Source organism: Heliangelus exortis, chromosome 1, assembly GCF_036169615.1.
Source record: "Heliangelus exortis chromosome 1, bHelExo1.hap1, whole genome shotgun sequence".
Classification (NCBI taxonomy): Eukaryota; Metazoa; Chordata; class Aves; order Apodiformes; family Trochilidae; genus Heliangelus; species Heliangelus exortis.
The window spans coordinates 65271638-65298337 of record NC_092422.1 but is presented as its reverse complement, the minus strand read 5'-3'; the positions used below and the strand labels follow the sequence as shown (position 1 = coordinate 65298337).

The window sequence follows — 26700 nt, the reverse complement described above, 5'->3', positions numbered from 1 at the left end:
TTTGTTACAGTTAGTTGTAAAAAAATAACCAGTCAGCCATGTTTCTCAAATACATCCATTTCCATCATTATGACCATGTTTCTAAAACCTTTATTCCCAGTTTGGCATCAAATATTTTGATGTGCTCAGCATCCAGCAGCTTCTACTCTGAAGGTGAGCTCCTGGATTTCACAGAAATCACAGAGTGTTAGGGGTTGGAAGGGATCTTGAGAGATCATCGAGTCCAACCCCGCTGCCAGAGCAGGACCACCCAGTGTAGGTCACACAGGAACCCATCCAGGTGGCTTTTGAGTGTCTCCAGAGAAGGAGACTCCACAAGATCACTGGGCAGCCTGTGCCAGTCTCTCTCACAGTGAGAAAGCTTTTTCTTATATTTACACAGAACCTCCTATGGTCACACTGGCATCCATTACCCCTTGTCCTACCATTGGTCATCACTGGTAGGACAAGGGGTAATGGATGCCAGTTGGACCATAGGAGGTTCCATCTTTTGGGATTGGGACCCTGTAGAAAAGCTGACCATATAGGAATGAATTGATTGTGGGATGATCAAGACAAAGGTGAACGTGATAATGTAAAACTAGGTTATACACTGAAGTGGAAAACACTCATACTTTCAGTTTCTGAGTTTGAGATGAGGTCTGCTTTGTGTTGTTGTTTTACATAATTAATGATTTGGTGATTCTGTTTCTGGTAGTAGCTGATAATTGAAAGTCTAATTAGAAAAAGATACAAACTTCTTATAGCTTTCCCAGAAACTAGCTAACTGTGTGGAAAAAGTATCTATTTGCATAAACAGGAACAGAATCAAAATTCACTACAGCACACTGAGCTGGATGATTTTTTTTTTTAGCTTATCCTTTTAGCTTTTTTTTAGCTTATTGGCAAGTGATATGGTTTTGGGTGCATCTTTCTCATCTAGCAGAATTTCATCTACTTACCTGTGTAGAAAGTTTGATACTTGGTTATGAGCAGAGCCATTTTGTATACATACTGCAAATAAAATCAGATTATTTAACAGTGAAAATATTGTTCTTAAAATTTAAGCTGCTAATATAATATATCTGTGGATTAAATAGGTATTTTAAATTCAAATGTTTCCTTCTTTACTGACATGTTCTTCTGCTGTGTGTATGAAAGGTGACAATCTAACCAACTTTGCATTTGGTGTGAATAGTGCAGCTTCTTGATTTGCCAGAGATTATTTTGCCCTTGAAAACAGTTGTCAGGCTTCAGCTTTTCCTGGTCAAATCATGCTAGAAACCGGTTGCACCAAATTTTCCAGAGACTTGACAGTGTGCTGCTGTGAGGAGCAGAAGCCTTGGCAGGGCCAGGGCAGGCAGGGTCTGTCAGAAATAGGGATGGAAAGCTGACAGCTACTCCCTTGCAGAGCAACAAGACCCTGCACACCAGGAGAGTGGCATTGCCTGCCTGCAGGCTCATGTGGCAGCTGCAAAAAAAAAAAAAAAAAGCAATTTGCCTGTATTTATTTATTTATTTATTTATTATACTACAGTTGAGCAACAAGTCCCAGAGCTGCACTGCCAACAATGGACCCAGAATCCAGAGCTAAAGAGAAGGGTGGAGGGGCTGTGTGAGGGACTCAGGGACTGGAGGTCACAGTTTGAGGGAAAAGATGTAATTGAGGTGAGAACTGTGGGGATGTGTAGTTAAACTTCTGTCTCCTGACACAGACCAGAAATGTAAGTAATTGTTGTGTTGCATTTAAAAGGCTGAATACGCCACTTTAATTGGGGTCTTCACCAATTCGGAAATATTTCAACATGCAAAAACACCACTGGAATAAAATGTGAATGGTGTTGCAGCTGGAAAATAAGGTCAAGAGTATTACCGCTATCAATCAACAGAAATTGGAAAGAACACAGTTCTGACTTCAAGCTCCAAAGTTAATTTAAATTTCACGTAGACTAAATGCATCCATCATCTTCAAACAATATTTTCACTAGGAATAACATATCTCTTGGTGTTTATTTGCAAACTTCCTAGCTATGAAATAGATATTTTAGTTATCTGATTCATAGCCATGTCATTTACTTCAAAAGCATTTTACCTCTACTTCACAAAAATCTAATTTTTTTCATGTTCTTATTCATGCTGTGCATATACAAGTATGGAAGGGTAATAATTAGATGCATATGCTTACATTTCCCAGGACCAGATGTTAGACAAATTAAATTGAACATAACTATCACTCAACATCGTTAAAGAAGGAACTCTATCATAATTTCTGAACTTTGACAGGCAGTTAAATATTCTACATTGGCATATTTATGCTATTTGCAGAAATCTCATGGACAAAATTCTCTTCATATGCAACTGAATCAAAAATGAGTTGTGTAAGTGTTCCAGGTCACAACTTCTACTTCCTTTCCCCCTGGAATGATAAGTTGTCAGCCCCAACAGCAGCTCTTATTAACACCACAGGACAAGGGCAACAGCTCATAAACAACGCAGCAGACTCCTCATTGGCTTCCTAGTGCACCCCAAGAAGATAAGGACCTGAGAATGGTGTTATGAAGTGGGACCAGAAATCCATGTTTCTCAGTATCCTGTTTCCAGATGTGGGTAATGGTGAAGGTTCAAGAAGAGCACAAAAGTAGGATGAGACCACATTGTGATAATTCTTTGATATTCTGCCAGCGTCAAAGGGAAACTGTTCAGGGCCTTCTTGGGACCTCTGCATGTTTTTGGTGTTGAGGAGGGGGTAAGAACTGCCCAATTTAAACATGCACATCTGTACACATATGCATGAAAAGGAAATATTCTTCCATTTGTTTTGAACCCCACTTTTGGTAATTTCTTCTTCCGTGTTCTTACAGTTGAGGAGCTGTGAATAGCTGTTGGCTTCCGCCACAACAATATCAATACCTGCAATATACTACTTAATTTCTTCATTTCTAGGAAGAAAAGTCCTTGAATGTTTAGTCTGTCTAAATATGGGAGGCTTTCTGTGGCTTCCATTCCCCTTCCTGCAGTTCCTGGTAATTTGTTGCTCTCTGTCCTCTGGGGGACAGGGACCAGAACGGTGTGCAGTATTCAAGACATAAGTAAACTAAAATGATACAGCAGAATTTTTCCTTTTTTCAATTTCTTTTCCAAACAGACATAACATTCTGTTTGCTTATTTTGACTTCACAGGATATGGAGCTAACCTCTTAAAAAAACCTGCTGATTAATATCACATTTTTTCCTGGTGGTGACAGCTCAGAACCTACATCTATACTCATAGTTAGGGCTTTTTTTTCCCCTGTGCCTTTCTTTGCATCTGTATTGAATTTTATTTATTTTATCCTCCGGCATCAAAGATCCTGCTATCCTTCTGCACCCCCTCACACTCACACCTTTCATTTTTACTATTCTAAGAAATGCTGTAGCAAATGTAAGCACTTTAATATGTACCCTCTGTCTGTGCCATCTATGAGGACAATGACTAGAATGGAGTCCTGCACAGATCGAGTTCAGGTCTGCAAGTCACCTCCTGCTGCTGTGAAAACTGACTTCTAGGCCCTATTGGTTTTCCTTGTCTTTTATCTGGTCATTACACCTCTGCTGGGAGGTATCTTTGCCCATGGCAGGGGTGTTGGAACTAGATGATCTTTAAGGCCCCCTCCAAACCAAACTGTGCTATGATTGTGTGATTAATCACTCTCAAGAACTACTTGCTTTTTCTTTGAGTCTTCCTTTAAGAATATTTTATGATTTATGATAAGTGTTTATGTCTTTAGTAAATTATTGCTTATGTGGTTTTGGCTTGCTTTTTTATGTTTATCTTCTTGTCTCTTTTTTCTTATTTGGATGTGAATTCTTATTTTTGAAATGCATCATTTTAGTTCTAATAAATTATTTACTCAACATTTTAAACATTCTGGTGTTTGTTTGTTACTCAACAGTTATTTTTGATACACAGTACATATTACGATGACTATAAACAATCCTTTCTCCAGCTTGGAAACGAGCTGCCTAATTTTCATACAATTTACTTTTTTGAACTAAATACTATTTTTATGTAATTTTAGATTTTTTCTTGGACTTAAAAGATTATTTCCCTGTTCCAGCAGGGTTATGGAGCAGTTGTTCTCTCGTGGCATTTTGACCCATGATTTGCACATTAATCAGAACAAGTCAAGATTGTCTTGCTTTGTTTCAGCTTTCACCAGAAGCTCCTTCATGAATCAGTCATCTGTGGTGTCACTTAGTCTCTTCATCACACCCCAACCTGACATTTACCCAGAATATGAGGGGGAGAATGAAGTTTCTGATTACTAACTTGTTTTTTTGCTGTCTCCTAAATCTCTCTTGGCACCTCACTGACACCATTGTCATCCTGATTAGGCAGTGACAATTTATTTCTAATAGTTATGTAGGCCTGGTGTATTTATTCATGGAGATAATGTGTAACATTCTGTACCATTAACTGTCTCATACAAAGCTTTCTTCAACATTCACTACATTCTTCTTTTTCTTTACTAGGTAGTTGGTTTTATGTTACAGGTTTCCACTTCCTTTTAGTCTTTAATATTCCTATTAGGTCCTTCATCTTTTTAAAACACTTGTAGCATTTGAATAGTGGCATATATGCATTTGATTTGTTTATATCCTTCTATGCTATCTTTAAATGGTATTTTTGGGTGCAGAATGAGCCTAACATGTTTCATAGAATAACAGAATCACAAAATATTTAAGGATTGGAAGGGACCTCAGAAGATATCAAGTCCAACCCCCCTGCCAGAGCAGGATCACCTAGCATAGGTCACACTGGAACACCTCCAGGTGAGCTTTGAGTGTCTCCACAGAATGAGACTCCATAACCTCTCTGGGCATTTCCTAAGGGAGGTTTTCTAGCTTCTGTATTACCTTTTTCTCTATCTGTAATTTCACTGCTCTATGATTCTGCCCCCAAGCCACATTTTCTTCTGTACCTGTTGGCTTTCCTGTAATATTTAATTCAATCCCCTTATCTGGTAATATTCCTGGTTTTTAGTTTCAGCAACTTTACCTTAATCCTATTTTCCTGTACAGAAATTGTACAAAATTTGTCCAGTTCCTGATGAATCTAGGTCTTTCATCCCTGTGCTGTTTTCTGAAGGACTGAGTCTCCAGAAAGCATGAAAAAGTACTGCTGGAGCAAGAGCAGAGGTGAATGATCAGGGATATATTTTTAGTGTTTTAGGAGGCCATCTGATTACCATAGTTGAGGTTCTCTGCACAATACTAATGTCTGGCTGAAAGCAATGGTATATAATATACATTGCCAATGCTTCTTTACTAAGACATATTTTGGTCACCCAAAGGCCACATGGGGAAAATTATTTTTTGCCTCTTAAATGCACTTTTCTGCTTCTGAGGTATTTGACAATAGTAGATGAGCTAGGTAAGTAACTGAGCAGAGGTTATAGGCTGTACCTGTGGTTGGTAAAACTAGTTTTTTCAAGACCTGGTTTGTGTCTTCTGAGATTGAAGAGCACCTTTGAAATTAGTGTGTCCTCTAGCACAGATTTATACGAGTATTTTTGCTGAAGGAGGAGCATTACATACAGCAGAGTAATTGTCTAGCAAGAGAAAAAAACACTGTATAAAGTAGGCATATAAACCAAATATGAGGTTCTCCTTGGAAATTTGGTGAAAACATTTTTTCTGCTTGGCTTTGTTGAACTTCCTGGTGACACAAGGGGGAAAGTAACCAATACATTACCCAGTACAGGATGAGTTTTTCTCTAAGTAGATAAAACCCCTTGGAGTGCCTGCTGTCATCAGTGAGCTCAGCTTTAAAAAATCTGGCTACTGAAACTGGAAACTTTGAAGATGGTGTATAAAGGTGTTTCATGCAAGTTAATTACACCATCCTTTTTTGCAGCTTCAGAAGTTGGGCAGCATTGCGGTTTGAAACCCTCCTCATGTGTCTTTATGCAATGACATATTTTCATTCCCCAGTTCCAGAAGCTATTAGCAGATCTTTGCAGGGTGTTCCAATGATGTAAGAGAGGGGAGACGCTCCCTCAGCAAGACATTTCCCTTTCACTCAGCCTGATTTTTTTAAAGAGCACTGTCAGGGGACACACACTTTTCCACTTCTTTCAGAGATCTCTGTGCAGCAAGAGGTTTGTGTGTGGGTTGAATAAAACGTATGCTTGTAACACCTCCTCTTGGATGCAGTTTATGGGGTTTTTTTGTCCATTTTTAAATTTTGTGCTTTACTAAATTTGATGAGCAGAGCCATGCCATGAGATGAGTTTATCCTACCCCTAGTAAATGCAATGTTTTCCTTTTGACTTACCATGCATCCCTTGTTGCTGCTGGATGTAAAGCTGGATTTAGCACTAATGATAAGTGAGGGACAGAGTGATGGAAGTGTAAGTAAAACATGTCTGAAAGGAAAGGAATAGGCTTCCCAGTGCAGTTCACTCATATCACCTTTCCAACCCGGCCATTGCAGAGAAATCTTTTCCAGTTTATTTCTTTACTCAGTTTCCAGTTTATTTTCCAGTTTGTTTCCCAGTTTAATTTTTTTTTACTCAGAAAATGAACACATTGTATCCCGGTTCCAGTAAACTACCTGTGTGCATATAAAGAACCACAGGCAGAGGGTCAGCCCTAGCCCCAGGCATTGGGATCCCTCCTGGAGATGGGCCAAGGCAGGGCCATGGGCCTGCAAGTGGGCTTGGCTCAGCAGAGCCCATGGCTGAGCAGAGCTTGGGGGAGCTGGAGACCATCCCTGCTGCTGCATCACTGGGGCAGGGGCCGATGGCCTTGTGGGGGTTGACATGGGGTGATGGGCAAGGTTTGGGGAGCCTCAGCATCTGGCAGGGCTAGCAAGATCTGTTAGTACCTTCCAGGCCTGGTACACTCAAATTACATGTGCTGTGATGTTGAAAATTATCACAGAATCATAGAATGGTTTGGTTTGGAAGGGACCTTAAAGATTATCTAGCTCCAACCCCCATGGGTGGGCAGGGACACCTCCCACTAGATCAGGTTGCTCAAGGCCCCATCTAACCCAGCCTTGAACATTTCCAGGGAGGGGGCATCCATTATATGGATCATGCTTCAAGTTATGCATTTTAGAAGTATTTGATGGCCAGTGTGTTCTCACTCTCTTTCTCAGAGGGCATTTTTTTCATGGTGTCTATCTTGAATGAGATTTTCTCTAAGAGTATCTGGTGGTTTAGGTAATCACAGACATCAAGTAGAAATTTGGGTATCAGCTTTGTTGCTCCAGCGCCAGTTAGATTGGCTGGCTCCCAGAATTAGCAAATGAACAGGTTTGGAGGTGAGAAAATTTTAAAAGTTCTCCCCACAGTGGAGAAAATATTCCTTTTTTTAACCAAAAAGTGTGGATGTGAACAGATATGGATATCCTTTTTCATTCAAGAGCATGTTTCCCTTCGCTCTCTGTTCCTAAATATAGTTTTATTTGTTAGTTCTAGAGTGATTATAAAAATATCATACAAGCTCTGGAGTGCTTTTAGAAAGGTCTTTTTACAATTCTATGGTGACAAAAAGAATAGACTTTTCATATTTAGTGAAAATTGTTTTGGATGGTTTTCATGATCACCATATTTAAAACCCATCTGTGTACACCCAGCTGTGGAGGCTCCTGACTATCCCCATCACTGCTGTCCTGGACACCTTGTAGACACAAAAAGAACTATGCATGCAATGGTTTACAAAATAGGAAAACCTAAAAACAAGGACAAATAATACCAACTTATAGGACTTTCTTTGAGTTTTCCTTTTCCTTCCAGATTTTTACTGATAATTCAATTAATGCCAGAGAGAGCTATAAACTGATATATTTTTGGAAAGAAAAATGCAGAAGTGTGAGAGGACCGTCATTCTCTAAAATGGGTACCTGGTAGATGCCATATTTTTAGCTTCATTCATATTCCATAACTGAAAAAAAATAATCACATAACTCTTAAGATTTTTGTTTCATCAACTCACTGGTGGCACATCCTTCTGCTGTGTAGGAGGCACAGTCCATTACTTATCAGTTCCCATCTCTCTAAGGTCAGCTGTCTCAATTGTGGCAACCAGCTGACAGCTGATAAAGGTTGAATTTTTTTCTTCCCTGTAGGTTGTTAACAGGATTTCAATTAGTGCTATTAAATGTACCTGTTTTCTGGAGGTTCTGTCAGCTCTAAAATAAACAAATTTGTGCTATGTTAAGCAAGTTCAGTCCCTCCCTGAGCCTAGGGTTATTTTTCTTGTAAGTTTTTTTGCGATCCTTTTGTGGTGTGGTTGTGTTGGGTTTTGTTTGGGTTTTTTTGTTTTGTTTGTTTGTTTGCTTGGTTTGGATTTTTGGTTTTGTTGGGTTTTTTCTAAGGATATTTGGTGGTTTTTGTTCTGGCCTTATCTCTTTTAGAGATTTCCAGTATAGCATCTAAGCATTTGACATTGCTCTTTCTATGCCTCTATTTTAAGAGGGCTTTATCAGATGCTACATTCTATGTCCTACCTGTCCATCATCAAATGGATTTTGATTGCAACTTGGACAGATCTTCAGGGGTGTAGTAAAAGACCATACTTCTTTTAGCTAGCTTTCTGCCACCTGATCAGAGAGTATGATACCCTTGATGTGTAAAGTTATATGGTAGTTTTTCTTTGATCAGTCCTTTGTGAATAGAAGTGGTGTTATAATACCTATGATACTCTGAATCAGAGAAGGAATATTTAAGTATTTTCCCTCCTCCCCTAGCTGTCAGGGATTAAGTAGCCCCAACTGACTTCTTACAGTCTCCACTTCTGTCCCTGAACTGAAATATTTGCAGGAATATTTGCCCTTTCTCTCCCCCTTTTTGCTTACCAAAGCTCAGTCCAAGCACTTGCTTCTTTGTCAGGTGGTGTCCTCTGATGTTCAAATGAGAGAACACCCCAAGCACAAAAAGGCATCTCTGTCAGTTTCTTCTTGGCAGAGAAGCACAGAGAGAAAGCCATTACCCATCTTTTGAAGAGTAACTTCCCATGGCAATTGCAGGGAGGTGCCATGGGGCATTACCAGCTGAGGGTGCCTGGCTGGTCCCTTAATTCCTGTTGAGAGGCTTCACTTCTATTGCTGGGATCACCACCTGTCCCTGAAAAGCTGGGGAGACACAGCTTTGCCTGGTTGCTATGTCAACCATCCTCCCATTGCCTGCAGAAAGCTGAGTGCTGGTTGGTATGGTAACCCTCCTCAGAACACCCAGAGATGCTCAGGAGGGCACAGGCTCTTTGGAGAAGGCACCATGGTTGCAGGGGGCATTGAAAGGAATGAGAGGGCAGGACGGACCCATACAGTCATACATTTACTTGGAAAACTTTTTTTTTGTAGCATCAAGCGGATTCTTGAAGGCTAAATTGTTCCTTAGATCTATTTATAACACCATTCTTGTGTGTTTCAGTGGGAGAGGAAAAACAGTGACAGTAATTTGATACCAGTGATACCAAGAAGACATGAATGTATGGACAGTCACACTGCAGTCAGTGTAACTGAGCAGCTTTAGCACTGCATTTTCCTAACATGAAGGATATTTTAGCAAAACACTTGGGGGAATATGTGCCATCTTTTCAGCCTGTCATTACTGTAGGGTTTTTAGTGGTGTCAGAGAGAGGGCCAAGTCAGGATTTTATAGGTGAGATGAATCTTCTCTATAACAGCAGGTAGACCTAGAAGTATTAGGAGAAGGTGGTGGGGTGGAGTAGAGTGGATGTATGTGCATTTCTCTGTGTGAGAATCTCTCCCTCATTCAGGCTTGTCATGAACTATGCCTAACACCAGAGTGGTACTGATCAGGCACTTTTCTTGTAAAAGACTTCTCAGAGAAATAGACTGGTGATTTTCTTCATTCACTGACACTTATTTAAGTAATCACTTTAAGTGATCACTTATTTAAGTAATGTATGGTTTAGACATTGGGCAAACCAAAACGTCAACAGATAAAATAAAATGTAATTTTTTTCTTTAATATGAAAGTTGTTGAAGCTCTTAGAAAATTCTGAATGCTGAGAACAATGTTAAAGTGATTGTCTCACACATCTGTATAGTTTTGTGGGTAAGTTCTGACTTCCTCAGGTTAGCGTTTCTGAATGCATCTTTATTAGATTCATCTGTAGCCATGTGTATTAATGTATGTGTTAATTTAGTTCTCAGGTCTGTTCTGTGTATGGTAGGGGGACAGATTTATAGCTGTTTTGTCAGAACGGGATTCATGAGTTTGGCTTTGCAACTCACCTTGAGCTTATTGGGAAGAATGTAACTCAGTCACCTGTGCTTCAGAAACAGCTCCTTAGACTACAGCAGCCGTACCTAATTTTTGAAATTGAGTGAAAGGTGAGGGAAGGGTGAAGTTACATGGAGGCTATGGAATGGATTTTCAATACATCTTTTTATCCACTGAATGAATATTTGTTAATTAACTCATCAAAAAGCAATCATCCAAACGCTTATGGCGACCACATTTGTCTGTTGGTCAAGAAAAAAAGGATGTGAATTTACATCCAAATACCACTCTAGACCAGGAACCTACCTTTCCAGTAGATACAAGGCTGTCTTCCCAAGGCAGTGGAACAGTTCTTTATTGTATAAATTTTTCCAATATTTCTAGTAATTTTCAATACATTTATTCATTTTGAATGAGTAATTTCTTTTGCTTAATTGCCATATTAACAGTATACTGTCATAATTATTAATTGCAGTGTTCTATCTAGCAATCATTTTGTAGAAACACATTTTTCCAGCTAATGGAAAACTTTAACAGCCTTGATGTGTAACACAGAAAGACTGTAAACAGTGATAGTCAATTTTAGAGTGTTATTGTTTCTATAATGTTGTTAATTTTATTTTGATGAGCAAACCGTATTTTTAAATTTTTATTTTCTGTTTATTGAGTGCAGGAGATAAAAACCCTGTAATAGAAAACAAAATCTAGTTTGCTTTTAGCATTACAGCATATTAGTACTTATAATCTGTTAGTCCTGTACTCAGTGCATTAGGTACTGTAGAGTAACACTGCTTTCTGCCTGTCTAAAGTGGCTTTGGATCATGGTGGGCTTCCTACATGGTATGTTCAGTCTCTGGAGAGACAAGCATCAGGTAGAAAATGCTTCAAATTTTCTTTGTGCATAGTTAGCACATACAACATTTGTGAGACTCTCTAAAAGATGTTTTGACATTAGAGGCAATACATACAGAGAGCACAGATACATTATACTTAATTTAAGTTGTGATAACAGCCTCTCTACTATTTTATCTGAATTCCTTCCTGAGTATTTATCTTATCTGAAGGTTTTTTCTTTTGTGGATGTCATTTGGGTCTTTTTCCCAGGGAAAAGTATGTTGAAAAAACACCAGCACAACTTTCTGTATGCCTTTCCTTACATTAGTGGCATCACTGAAGTTCTAGAAAGTCAAGGTTGCTCATCACTGTTCTTTGTCCTTGTAGGACGTTCCGTGGTCTTTGAATATACAAAAGAAAGCTCATGTTGCCTGTCTAGTACAGCTTTTCCCACTTAGAGGACATTTCTCCTTGGTACTTCAGAAGCACCATGCTTGGCCTATGAGGGCTTTACGTGATTTTGTTACAATGCTTGACCTGAAGGATCTGCTACTCCCCCTCTGGAGAGGGGAAAGAGAGACCTTGAATATGGCATGGTATTGTATGGGGGCAAAAAAATATGATTTCTGTAGGTCTTTGCTGCTGAGAAAATTGTCTGCTGCTCTGTGCAGAAGTTAAAATTTTTTTTAGAGCTGGTAACTCTGTTTCATCTTTCACATACAATAGTACCCTAACATGGTAGCTGTAGTGGGATTAATATCTTCCAACTTTAGACATCTACTTTCTAGTCCTCTGTATCAGAACTAATCATAAGCTCCCCTAGAGGAACGTGGCCCTTAATTGACTGCATAGGCTACTTACCCAGAAGTAAGGTAAGGAGAATGGTACTTTCTCATTTTACCTGACAAACACCCAGTGCATTTTTTCCAATCCACACACAAACCATTTTTGCACTTGGAGTACAGAAAAAGAAAACTTTCTTTATGTGTACAAAACCCTAGCAAAAGAGTTAATCAAAGAATGAGATCTGACATCCCTAGCCTTAATTTCTGTTGGTGGTGACTGTGGTATAGCCACCTTAAGGAACGGGGCTTTCCTGCTCATTTTCTTACTCCTTGGACCACCAGACAGTTTCAGTGCAGTTGTGATGTGAGTCTGCTGCTGCTTTTTGCTTTGAGGTGATTGGAAAAAGCGTGATGGTGAACAAGCAAGGTTTAAATTAATTCTTTCTACATCATCTTCAGGGTAGGTGAGGCTGGCAAAGTGTGAGTGTTCAGTGATCCTCTATTTCTGCCATGTCTGTTGTTCCAAGTGCAGAGTGTGGGGTCAGGCAGATGTGGAGGTGCATCTGGGAAATATTGCCATTGCAGGAGGTGCTGCTTGAGAGTTTTCCTTACTAGATACCAAGCAAAGTATGAGCTGATTGGAAATGAGCTGATATCTGGCATGCAATCATGTTGGGGCCTCTTAAGTATTTTCAGGTCATCATTGCTTTCAGTACATGCAAATAAAGTCACATTAGCAGATGTATAGGTAAGGTTTTTTAATCTTTAAAGTTAGGATGAAATAAGTGATGGTTAATTGTGCACTAAAGAAATTTATAACTTAGAGGATTTGTTTTGGAAGCTTGTCTTTCAAGTCAAGACACTTGAAAGTTCTTGGTGTTTGTTGTATGTTGCTGTTTCTGTGTGAAATTTATAAACTTTCCTCTGTTGTTCCCAGCCACAGTAAATTTTATTATTTTTTAAAAAGGGCTATTACTGCTTGCCTTGCCACATGTAATGTACTTAGCTAGTTAATTACTCATTCATTAGCTGTTAACATGCATTTTATCTCAAGCCAAAGGAAAAAAGAGGCAAGCTTAAAGCTCTCTTCTGTTCATATGTACCACTTATCTTTTGGGGCTTACTAGCTCACTTCTTTCAGAGCTACATCATGCCCCCCCCATTTCTTCATTTCTGTGTTTTATTATTTTGTGCCTCTACTGTGTGTTTACAGGTCACGAGCTTTTGATGTACTGCTCATGTGTCCATCGACCCTGATATAATCCCTGATTTCTTTACCTTGATGTGTAACCTATTAGAAAAGCCAAGCACATGGCAAAATTTGAAATTTAGTAGAACCAAGCTTTAGTTAAGTCAAAACAGAGTTCATAGAGGATATTTGTCCTAATGCATCTGTATCATAAAAATGGTTGCAGAAAATATAAGGAGAGGTGTGGTCTTCCTGATGTGTCAATGGGAGATAGGAAAATGAGCCCAGTGTAGCATGTACCTTGCTCACCGATGAGCAGGGGCTATTAATCCCACCAAAGAAGACATCTGACAAAAAGGTTGGAGCATGTTCTTCTGAACAGTCATGTTGGATTTGAATTTTGAGGAACGAGCTTCCTTCTAGGCAGTCCCACACGGGCTCCTTTCTCCCATCACCAGGCCTTTTTGTTTTCAGAGATCTCCTATTACTTTTCTAAAATGGGAACAGCTTGTCCTTGATATGTATAATGATTTATTTTTCTAAGCAATTAAATTTGATTTCTTAAAGCTATAGCAACTCCCTCATTAAAGAGAATGAATCACTGATTTATTGCAAATGAAAGGCTCAAATGCAAAGGCTTCAAATGCGAAGTCACAGAGTGTGAAAAGCTTGCAAAAGTTTCATTTGGTTTCAAGTAAAGGCTGTAGGTCTTGAGGGAAGCAGGGCAGGATCAGTGCCTGAAATTGGGTTGTCTCCACGTGAAACCCACTACAAGAATTGACTGTTCCCAACAGCTGTACTTAGAAAGCCTGAGCATCCTTTTCCCAAACGAGCAGCGAGCCTGAGGGGGTTTGCATCACAGCTTGTAGAACCAGATGCAAATGCAGGTATCCTGTGGCTTGCACACCTGCTGCTAAATATTTAAATGTGGTTGGAGATTACATAAATTTCTGAGCATTTGGTGAAGAGTTTCATGAAGAGTTTTCCTGTTTAGAGCACTTCTATATTTTGAAAATCAGAATTTTAATGGTCTGTACTCGTGGTCTCATTTTTGTAATGGCAATAATACCTAAAAATAATGTTTTATTTAATTGTGAGCATAAATTTCCATATGTAAGAAAGTAGTATTTTCAGATGTTCACCTTTTTTATTTCATGCATAAAATAGGCTTTCTAGAAGCAAAAATGTTCTTCCTCCTGTTGAATGTTGTGAGGGAAAGAAAAAACAGGTTTTTTTATTTTCTAACAGGAAATTTTCATGTGCTGTTTTCTTTTTTCAGTTTTACTGGCACTTAATTTTAAAATGTTCCCAAACTTTATTTTATTTTTATAATACCAAGAAGCTAATGAATGAGGCCTGCTGTCTAAGACTTTCAAAGTGTTTCAAGATAACTTTGCTACAACATGGCCAAATCTTGTTTGCAAATTCTGAAATTAAAAAAGAACTTAAAAATGGATGGTTTTGGCTTCTGTATCCAGGTTTAAATCTTATGTTAGTGAACACAGCCCATAACAGACGCTGTGAACCTTAATTGATGAAATTATAGAAAACAAACATTGAAATTAGTGTACTTAACAAAAGTTCATAGTTCTAAGTACTGATGTAACCTATTCAAGAGCAAATCTTTATGTCACTGCAAGATGCAGTCTCACACAAAGGCATATGTATAAACAACACTTTAACAGCTTATTTTTCAGGCATTTGCATATTGCTTTAAAATGCTTCTAACATTTCTCCATTCATCTATCATTTTTAAAAATTAGGAAGGTGGCAGTGTTTACCTATTATCTCATTTATCATTTCACAAACATCATCATTTCAGGTAGTTGTCAGGAGAGCTACATGAAATAAAAGGAGGAGCAAGACAAAAGATACTAATTGAATTTCTGAAGATTTTATGTGCTCTCTGCTAGAGCAGTATTGAGTTATTAGAATTATTTAATAAGTGATAGGAATATTTAATTTTTTATTAAGCTTTTCTTTTCAGTATTTCAATTTCAATTAAGCTAACAGCAAAAGCTAGTGACAGGGAAAAAAATTACTACCTTTCAGTTATTCAAAGTACGATTGACTATTGTACTTCTCTTTTTTTTTGTCCTCACCAGGATTACACTTTGACTATGTATTTTCAACAGTACTGGAGAGATAAGAGGCTGGCTTATGCTGGCATACCTCTCAACCTCACGCTGGATAACCGAGTGGCAGATCAGCTCTGGGTGCCTGACACTTACTTCTTAAATGACAAGAAATCATTTGTGCACGGCGTTACCGTGAAGAACCGGATGATTCGGCTTCACCCCGATGGAACAGTGCTTTACGGCCTCAGGTCTGTGCTTCCGTCAGGAGGTTTTCATCATTGTCGTTGTATCTTGTTGCTGTTTGCTTCCTGCTGCAAGGTTATTACAAACATTGGGTGGCGTGTTGCATAACCTTCCCTGTAACTCTGAAAGATGCCTGTAGAAAACAAATGACACACTCGATGTTTCTTAATTTTGCCAGAAGCGCCTTCAGTCAGGTTTTATCTGTTTCTGTAGAGTCACCATATCTGGAAAGCCCTCTGGCTACAGGAAGCAGAAAGGCATGCAGTAATTGTAAACCTGAAAATTTTGTCCAAACCACAGGCAATAAGATTGAATGTGGGTGCTTCTGTTGTCTCTTGATGTGTCTGTAGTCGATAAAGAAAAAGCCACAAGCAGCCATGGTTGCCGGGAGTCAGCCACAGTAAGGACCATGATTTGGTTGCCTGGAGTCAACCACATTTAGGACCACGATTATGGGTACCTCCAGTGATTTCTTTAAGGAGGGATCAGCACTTCAACATGTTGTGTTTCAAACCAGAGGTGCAAAGTGATCTTACATTATCCTACTTTTTACCTATTTTAGGCTTGACCTGTGTTTTTTTCATTTTCAATTGTAACTTTTATGGCTGGCAATGCTGAAAAATCCTGCCCTTAATAATCTAAACTACATTAGCAAAAATCGTAACGGAAGACTCAGTAGTACCCAAAAGTTGCTTTCTTTTGCCAGGTTACTGCATTTGCTCCTGTGGTATAAACTGTACCAGGAAAAAAACCCAAATCTTTGTGGAAGCTCAATTTCCATCATCAGAAGTTTATTTTATTTTTAAGCCTAGATAATAGGCAAAAGGGCTTCACATAGGTAGTGCAAGATAAAGAGTCCCTAGTATAAACTGAGATGTAAAAAATGGTGCAGGTGCATTATATGCCTAGTATAATTTTTTTACCTGCTTTTGTTTTTTAGCAACATTTGAACTTTTTACCGGACTTAAATCTTGACCCCTCGGCTCGCTAACTCTAATGTATAGGCTATAATTGGATGAATTATTTCAAGATTATTAGGTGAATCTTTCAAGACAAAATAAAAATAAACTCAGATAACTGTAAAACTTTGAAGATGTTCAGAAAATATTAGATGTTCAGGAAATATTAGATGTTCAGGAAATACTGTCTTTATACTTAGCTGTTTTTAGCAAAAGGAGGCATTTATCTCACACGCTATTGACCCAGTATGAAGCATTGCATATTTAAGATTCTTTCCACAAGTAGTTAAATGTTCAAAAAACTGATGCAACATATTTTTGTTTCCCTTATCTCAAGAGCCATTCCTACAAGCAATGTAAGAAAAGAAGTGGTGGAGATTAGAACATTTGTGATTGTAAAAATGTATAGAAGTCTTATTGTCACACTAAAAACATTTAGAGTCACTCAGGTGGGGATTATCTGTCATATAACAATGTATTTGAAAAAGTTAGATTCCTCTTCTGCAGAATGTAGACGTCCACAGGCAGACTTCATTTCACTTGGTAATATGTGCTTAGCAGGGATTTCACCAGTGGCTCATGTGCAAACAGTTATTTCCATTCCCTTTTCTCTGAAAGCACACAATATCCAGGGTCAGATAGCCATGATGTGAAGCATCTGAGTTACTTAATGAAGAATAACTGTCTGAAATTAAATCTTGGCAAAATATAGGGCATACTGATCAGAAGGAGGAAAATATCTGAGCCTTAGCTCCATTGATTTAAAGACTTATACTTAGCATTGCTCTGTCACGAGCCTATTGTCTTCTGTTGTGGCTTCAGAGCATCCTGATGGCATTGGCTTCAAGCCACAATCTGGAGGCAATGATTCATCCTGCAGGCTGAGACCAGAACCTGGAGTTTTATGTGCCACAAAACACAGGGTCACTGAGAATAATAGGGGAGATTTTGGAGGGTTGCAAGCAATTATTGAGTATCCACAGAGCAAAGCAGTTCCTCTAAAAATATGTAACTAAAGTGGTACTGAGGCCACACTAGCTCTGTTCTCTTCTGAACAATGTAGAATTTATCATAGTTTTGAAAGACCTGACCTTCAGTGATCCAAGATTTCTCTCTACTTCAGAGAAAGCAGTTTGCTACTGCAGCAAAAGTCTGCAAGAGTAGGGGAATGGTATAGTAGCTTTTTGAAATAGAAAATACATTTCTGGGCTATTTTTTCCCTTGGGTGTGATACAGACTTTGTTCCACCTTGTTCAGTACAATAGACAAAGCATAAGATGATACAATTTTTTTTTTTTTTTTTTTTTTTTTTCATTATAGACCCCCAAAAGTAATGAAATTATAGACTGGAGATCAAAACCGGTCTTTTCATCTGCTTTTGTGTTTGCCATATGCAGACCTCGTGTTCTCAGGCAGTATAATGCTAAATGTTATAAATAAATAGAGCAGAGTAGTACAGATAATCTATCTGAAAACACTCATGCAGTTATCACCCACATGTAAAACATGATGGCTGTTTGCAAGATGAAAAGGTCAGTTTTGATCAGTCAGAGAAGGCAACCACACTTACTTCATTTTGCTTTTTGGATTAATGTATTTCTGTATCAGAAAAGAAGTTCAAATTAGCCATGGGGATTGTGACCCAGTCACAGAAGTATATGTATTGCTTTGGCTGATTTATGTTGTGAACTTCTGGGGAAAAGAAAATATCCTTCTCTCAGTTGTTTGTGCAGCACCTCCCAGAACATCACAGGTAGGGTTCCTATACAACAACATAATTGAAGTCAACCAGATAAAAAATACTTAGAATCCTAGAATCTTTATGGTTGGAAAGAACCTGCAAGATCATTAAGTACAACCTTCAGTCCTACACCACTTCAACCACTAAAACATCTCCTGAAGTGCCACATCTACCCATTTTTTTAATACCCCTGAGGATGGCAAATCTACCACCTTTTATATAAGGATAAAAGAATCTGTACCCAGAGGAAAGATAACAAGAGTAGGGAATTTTAAACACTTTAAAATATTTCCTTTGTGTATTGCTTCACCCAAAATGTATGGGTATCTGTGTACCTCTTTATCTTTGTCTCATAGTTGTTGCTCTGTCACTGCTGTAATGGTGAGTTCTTGAAACCTTATTACCTGCTGTCTCAGGCAGCATCCCATCCTTTAAAAAATAAACCTGCTCTTCTTGGGAGCGTGTACAAGCCTTAGCATTAATATTAATTAACATTGGCTTTTGGTGAGCGTTTGTGGAAGTGTAAATTGGTTTCTTGAATGTTCATTCAGTAGGGACCTCAGAGCACTCAATTTAATGTGAGTAAATGGGGTAAATCTGCCTCTATCTATATCTTGTGGTATCTTCTTTTCCGGTAGATACTTATGAAATTTAAAGTGTACATTTTATTCCAGGGGAAAAAAATTACTTGAGAAAGAATATGCAATTTCTAGTACTGGAACTCGTGGCACAGAAGCACTACAATATGTGAACAGGCCAAAATAAAAATACATTTCTTAAAAAGTCATAAGGCAATTAGTAAGTTGGATGCAAGTTTGCCAGCTGCATAAATGTTAATAATTCTGTCAAATTAATTATTTGTATATGCATGAGTTTTGTATGGCTGGCATTTGAAGTTAGTTATACAACATAATAATTAAGATTCTGGTACCACACTCCCTCTTGTTTTAACTTGGCTTCTGTGGATCCTGTTGCAGGATCTTAAATGAGAACTAGGTTGGTGTAGGGGAATGTGCTGAAGCATGGGATAGAAACTTCATAGCAGCTGTGGGAAAAGTGTGCCTGCTTGTTTTATGTGGAGCACAACTATCAGTTTACTCACAGAGAAAATAATTTTATTGCACAATCAGGATGATAACTGATATCAAGCTGATAAGTGCTTATTCATCAGTAATCAAAGATTCAAGACTAAATTTTGTCCTCTAAGACTGTATGGTAGTCCTAGTTTCATATGCTCAGCCAGAGCTGCTTGTAGTCATTCTGAGGACTCATTCATCTCCATAATTAATAGCCCCATGTCTAGCACCTTGCTTGAGAGCCCAGAAGGCTACTTGCAAAGGTTGATTTCAGAGATGTCCCCTTAAACTTCAGAGCAGCTGAGGAATTGCTGTTTATAAACCACTACAACCCTGTGGGACATGTTAACAGAGGAACCAGAGCATCTCCAGCAGGCAGCTGGAGGAAAGTTGACCTAAGTATCCTCCTGTGATACAGTACTTGATACCTGAAAGCCTGAAATGATCATGTAATGGACAAGGCTGGGAAGGTCAAAGATCAGCTGTGTGCCTTTTTCACTGGCTACTGATCAGAACACAAGGGATAAGACATGCTGAATGACAGATCCTTGAGCTCTTTCATACATTTCATCCATCTAGCTCACCCATTGCCTTTGTGCTCACAGAATTACCACTCTCCATACAAAAATATTATAGTATCTTCTTGCAAAAGCAACTTCTCAGTCAGAGAAGGATAGCGTCTGTTGTCCCATGGAATAATTGTAACTTATATGCTAAGGATACACATTGATTTCTTCCTTTTCTGAGAGATTGGATAGGACTTTCATAATAACAACATGGGGGTTATTTTAGTGTGAGAGAAGTGAAGAAACACCAAGCTACTTTTCTAGCCTTGAAATATTGCCACTGCATTTTAAAGTAGTTTGACAGATTAGAAGACTGTGGTTTCAGATGGTTATGAGGTTAAAGAGAAAGCTTCGAAATGGAGAAAGCACGTGCACAGACCCTTAAAATTGAGGGTTCCAGTTTATAGAGGTGTATTTAAGGCATTTCTCCTCTTGTATTATTAGCATAAATTATCATCAGAATATAATTTGTTTAAGAACTAACTGTGTACAAGGTCTGTCTCTTGTTTATATCAGAAAAGGATCAGTAAGGAATGAACTTAGTCAGGTCCAAAAGATAATTTAAATGTGAAACTTATTATGCATAATAACAAACATACTCATGATAAAGGCTGTGACTCAGCACAACACTGAAATATGCTGAAGATTAATCATAAGCATATGTTTAAATCTGTCTAAAAGTTAGCACAAATATATAAATCCATTAATTTAAGAATAAGGTGCCAATGTTGTGTGATACAGCTGTTAATACAACTAGTTTGGTTACACATGTGTACTGTTGATACTCCTAATATCAACAGTTCAAAAAAGTGTAGATTCATCAATAATGAAATGTCAGTGGAATTCATCCTTCATGTGCCAAATTGCCTATATTAAAAATATGGAAGAAAAAATATAGTGTTATTTGGAGAAAATTTGAAATTCAATACGGTGATTCATTGCAAAATCCTCTTTCAATTTCAAAACTAGTGAAGTGCAGTCTAAAGTTGAAACAAAACATTCTGCTGGTTTAAAGATATTTTTTCAATATTTCAGGTTGTATTTTTTATAGCAGCCACAAAACCAAGGAACCAGTTATTCACACAGCTCTAATAATTTTGTCATTTGTAGCAGACTTCTTTTGCCTCACATTTTCTGTAAAGTCATATGTTTTCATCTCAGCAAATGTTTGCATAATATTTGCATATGCAGACAGGTCCATGGAACCTCAAAGGGACTGGTTGCATAAGGGTAAGTCACAGTGAGTTCTTCCATTGCAGTCAGTGTAACCACAGCTATATTAAGCTGCTGCTCAGTGTAAAACTGTGGACCAGATTCTCAGCTCTTGTAAGTTGTTTTTCAGATCCTCACTTTTTGAAAAAAGAAGCAACAACTGGATCACTGACTGTACAGTAGTTCTCTTTGATGTTTGTATTTCAGAATCACAACCACTGCAGCTTGCATGATGGACTTGAGAAGATACCCATTAGATGAACAAAACTGCACTCTGGAAATAGAAAGCTGTACGTACATAAGAAAATGCATGTAAAACCTAGTTCAGATGTGGGGCAGTTTTTACTGAGCTGTGTAAGATTTGCACTGGTGTCCCTAAACACTCTCTGCATCATGTAATTACCATTCCTGATTTTGTTTGTTCATTTGTTTATTTGACTTGTAAAACAAATATATAAGGGCTCATCCATTTCTAGATGGATGATACATACTAGAAAAATAGGGTTAGTACAGGCTGAAGTCATTTATTCCTCCAGCTTGACTTTGGAAAGGCAATGGCTGAATGCTTATCTTCAAAACAAAAAATTAATGTTTGTATTTTAATCAGATTAATTTTTGAGAGAGTAAACACTGTGATACCATTTTCTTTCAGTATGCTTTATTATGCATGGGTGGTCTTGCCTTAGGACCCACCCTGGGCTTTCAGATTGACCCCATTTATGATTTGCAGTGGTGTTCCAAGCAAAACCAGATTCTTCCTTCCACCTAGTTATGTCCTAGGATTACAATATTCAGTTTTCACTGAATATTGAAATTTCACTGAATATTTCAGTATATTCACTTATTACAATATACAGTATTCACTTTCAATATTTTCTGCTCCATTTCTGCTACTGGCTGGAGATTCTAGGCCATATGCAGAAAATATTAGTATTTATTCTGTTTCAGCTGTAGTCCTTCACTACAGAAGCTAATGGGAGTGGTTCAACTCACACTCCTTAGTGCACGTGGAAAAGATCTGCCCAGGTTATTTTTGTCTGTATTCATTGTTTAATTAACTTCCTTCTGGTTGTTATCAGCTTAAATACACACTTTGCTTCAGTGCTATATTTGTATGATGTCTTAAATCGTGCTAATCTGCAGTTCTGCACATTAGAGGGTAGCATTTTCTGCCTCCTTGGAGCCATTAATCCCTGTGTGAGTTTTATGATACTAAATGATACAAAAAACCCAAAACAAACAAACAAACAAAACCCCAAACCAAAACCCAAAGTATTTTGCCTCAGAGTCCTAGGCAAACTGTAATGGCACAGCTTTTTAGGATACCTTCCCCCAGGCATACAGAACAAAATATCATACACCACGCCAGCAGTTCTGATCCTTTTCATTTTCTCAAATGACAAACTGTACGTAGTATGTCTGAAGCTACTTTTCAGTCTGTTGTTATTTCTGACTTCCTCTCCTATTTTGCCTGCAGATGGCTACACAACTGATGACATAGAGTTCTACTGGAGAGGTGGAGATAATGCAGTCACTGGCGTGGAGAGAATTGAGCTTCCTCAGTTCTCCATTGTAGAATACAGACTGGTGTCAAAGAATGTTGTCTTTGCCACAGGCAAGTATTGTCATTTGCCCATTTAGTGTTTAATTTCCATGTGTATGACGATTGCTGTTCTATTAATCATTATTAATCTTAATTATGTATAGCCTGTGTTAAGTGTTTGGCTAAAGAAATTACATACTTGATGAAGCCCACTGTAGTAGCCAATGAAGTATTTTTCTTATATGTGTGTGTGATACTTAACCAGACACCTAAATATCCATCATCTGCATAAATAGGAAGTGATTCACTCTGAAACATCAGTTGAAATGTAGCCTATGGGGTTACAGTTCATACATGGTTTGTTATGCTAGGTCAAAAAGCCACCAATTTTATGAACACCAGCCTGCAACTTTTCAGACCATGTTTGTTTCATTGTTGTGTAGTGAATGTAATGTCTTTAACATCCTGCTTTGCTCTGATGGATTTATAGTACTGTCTACTTATCCAGTGCTTTTGTCATTGTAGTTGAGATGCTAAAATTAAATCCCTGGGTTTCCTCCCTGTTTCCTTGAAGATGTGATAAAAGTTACCAGTAATTCACAGCATTGATGTTTTCAGGTGACAAAGCACAATGTTGATTTACATATTTAATGCTAGACACCATCAAAGGAGAATGCTGTGTGTTACAAGAGTAAAGCAACAGTGAAAGTAATCAGCAAGTGTGGGGCTGCTATTTGGGACCTCCAGATTTTCAGTACTCCTCATACCACAGGAGTGTGCTGTTCTCTGTGTCCCAGCACACTGGAACAAATGTAGCACAGCTCTATTATGGCTGTAAGCATCACTTCACCCACTCTTTGGTCACAGCATCTGTTTCAAAGTACACAGAAACACAAGTTGTATTTCAGAACAAAATGTAAATATTGCTGAGATTGAAATTAATATGAGGGGTTTTGCCAACTGCTGCTGTACTTGTTTATCATTGTGAATGGAAAGGTTTTTATTCTGTAGAGGAACAGATGTTCTAATCCTGTACCCTTCAGTTCTTCCTTCCACAGCTAGTGTCACCTTTGACAGCTAGGGCTTACCTGTTTTTACCTTACAGGGCTGGATATGGTTGTGCAGGATGGCTCTTTTTGACAGCAATGAGAATACAGAACCCTTACTTGGGAAGTTTTTATGACAGTCCAAAGCCACCTCTTAGTGTGGAATGTTTCTGTGAAAGCATAACTTAGTAACTTAGAGATGAGAATTCAGGAAAAAGAAAAATCCAAAGAGCTGTTAGGCTAATATGAAAGACAATGAAAACCAGGAGTAGGCAGTTATGTAACTGACACAACAGTTCTTCCCAAGAAAACATGTGGAAGGGGTAAGAAACTCTCAAGGTTTAAGACAGCTTGACACTAGTGAGTAGGATGAGACAGTTACAGAGACAGATTCTTCCATGTTTCTTGTACTATTTTCTGAGACGTAATTTTTGTCACTGACAAAGAGACAATATTTAATGTACTACTTTTTTGGCACAGAACATTATGAAAATGCTTGATTAAGTATGAAATTTTGTGACAAGTACTTCCGTGCATGGGACACATCACATTTATTTCTCCAAACCACTTATTTAATTCTAAATCTGAAGCATGCTTGGGAATCTGAGGGATAAAGTCAGCACACATTTCAAATTACTTCTCAAGACCCTACTTCCTCATGGTCCTAGTAATTAGGGCCAGTTTCTACATTTCTGTAGAAAATAAATCAGGCATGGGTTGTTTTGGGGGTTTTTGGGGGGGTGAGGAGTGGGGGCTTTGAGGTTAATGAAGTCTCAAATTAGTTCTTTAAGAGCAATATCCCAGTGAACATTTCAGAGATTTCAGTACTAGCATGCTTTGATTGTATAAAACTAAAAGGCTTCAGAGTCAGGCTATAAACAGCTTTTGGAGTAGTTATTTCTTCTATCCATCATGAGGAACAGTGCTGTATAATCTTGTGTAACTTATGCAAATGGAAAAATCTGTTCCCATAGTTACAACTGAGGAGCAACAGTAAGCATGCAGAAACCCCATAGATAATGACAGAAAGCTGTGCAGCACTGCAGAATACTAGAGAAACTACATGCATGTTGAAGCATAGCATTAGAGTTAAAATTATCATGCCAAATTAGCAAAATGGGTCTGAATAAAGTATAAAAGTCATTATAGACAAGTGCAAATTATATCAATGCAAATGATTATTCCTATCCAAATTTTGAATAGGAAATACCAGATTAAGCCAGGATTCCGTGTCTAGAAATCTGTTGGTTGCTGTTGGTCTCAGACTGACCGTGACCCAATAACATCTTTTTTGGGAAAAAAAACCACAGCAAAACAAAACCATGTTTTATAGAGTCTGATTTGTATTGCTAAGGCCCAAGCTGAGATCTTGTGATCATGAGTAGCAGTGGTCAACACAGCTGCAGAGTACTAGAAGAGGGTCTAGAGAGTAAAGAAGAGAAAATTAGTAAGTATGACTGAAGTCTATAAAATTAAATACTAATAGAAGTATTTTTTTTAAAAAAGCAACAGTTGGTGGGAATTAAATAAAGTCTTCCACAATGTCTTCAAGATATCTGCAAAGACATGGGCAATACCTTGTCCTCTTTATTCATCGTGGAGAGGATAGTAGTGTTTAAATTGCTGTGAAAAGGAAAATCTGTGTGACCAGCCTTCTAATACCAACTGAAAGCCATACATGCTACCAGAAGACTTCTAAAATGGCAGTAGATGCCTATTTGTCAGTAACTGAACAAAACCCATAGCCAAATGATATCAGATCGTGCTGCCAATGGAGCCTAAAGAGCTATTCCTCTCTTCAATACCTCTATTCTGTCAAATGAATAGCTCTTCAAACACTTTTCAGTTGCCTAAACATAGGTATCTAGTGCTTTTTGAGGTTCTGTGGAGCATCCTGCTTAGCAGTTAGACTTCTGTTCTGGCGGTTTACAGTCTTGTCTCCCATGTGACAAGCTACTAGTTCAGTATTAATTACTTAACTAGCATTAAGTTCTACTCTTCAATAGTCTAATGCATCTCAAATGGCATTAGACACCTCTGTATAGGCAGTGAAATCACACCCTAAGAATAAGCTGACTCTAAGTCTCGATTTCCATGGGTTTGCAATGAGAGCTTCTGTGCCGTCCATGAATAAACATCTGCATGCAAAAACCTGAAATTAGTGCCTAGACCTGTGAGCTGAATCTGCCTACTAAAAGTTTGTTATCCAGTTCTAAGAAACTAAAAAGGCATGGGGATCTGTAAAATACAACCTGAAAGGGTCAAGATGCATAGCAGTCAAGAGACGAGTAGCAACTTGTTGGTAAGAGGAGAGTACTCTTAAAATAGTTGAAAATTAATTATTTGCTGTATTATGAAAGATCAGTCTGTAAAGTACATTTGCAATTAGCTGAAGAACCTTCCCAGAAGAACAGATTAAAATGAGAAGTCTGTAACTGACCAACTCTGTTCTCTTGGTTCATACTTGAATAAAACAGCAAGAGACTAATTTAGCCCTGGAGCTAGATATTTCAGCTTGCTAGCTTTTAATGAAATTGAAACAGAAACAAGTAATTACTTTTTACCAAGTGCCCAAATATATGAAAGAGGAATATTTTTGGCTCAGTTATTGATTAAGTATTTGTATTCATGCCTGCATTCTCAATGCTGTTGTTAGATGGAAATATTTCAGGCCAAATTCTGTTCTTCCCATACTATTTAAATTAGCCCATAGACATCAACGAGTTATATGAGATGGGAGGGAGGATGACAAATCTAGTCCCTGAACAGCAACACTGTTCTTTAGGGAAAAAAAAAACAACAAAAAAACCACAACCAAACAAATTTTGTTGGAATGTTAACAACTAGAATTTCCTCATAATTAACTTATAAATGTACTGAGTCTTAACTGACAAATCACTATCCAAGCGTAATCAGGCAAAACCCAGTGTAATTGTTGAGCTCACTAAAAAATTCATTTTTATTAAATAAATTTCACAAGATGGTTCCTTCTTGGATAAATAAAGATCTGGGCTTGAAGTCTTTATTCCATGCAGGTTAGGACCCATCCTTTCCCTGAGCTTCAGACATCCAAAGAAGGGAAATAAATAGGGGATATAAGGAATGTTCCTTCTGTTAATTCTTTATTTCCACAGATTTCTGGGATTTATTTCCTGAAGGTGAATTTTATAGCAGAGGTGAAAGGCTGGAGGCAGGGCCAATAGATCATCTA

At 38.1% G+C, this 26700-nt stretch overlaps 1 protein-coding gene and 1 long non-coding RNA gene across 3 annotated transcripts in view; both read left to right on the top strand.

The window, feature by feature from the left end:
- Positions 1-26700, top strand: part of LOC139797420 (uncharacterized) — a 506940-nt gene that overhangs the window by 256434 nt on the left and 223806 nt on the right. The window lies entirely within an intron of this gene.
- GABRB3 (gamma-aminobutyric acid type A receptor subunit beta3) overlaps positions 1-26700 on the top strand; it is a 192483-nt gene that overhangs the window by 142963 nt on the left and 22820 nt on the right. For both annotated transcript variants that reach the window (XM_071746505.1, XM_071746514.1), the window contains 3 exons: positions 15131-15351; positions 21108-21190; positions 22378-22515. In XM_071746505.1, coding sequence (XP_071602606.1) covers positions 15131-15351; positions 21108-21190; positions 22378-22515 — 442 coding nt within the window. The remainder of the gene's footprint in view (positions 1-15130; positions 15352-21107; positions 21191-22377; positions 22516-26700) is intronic.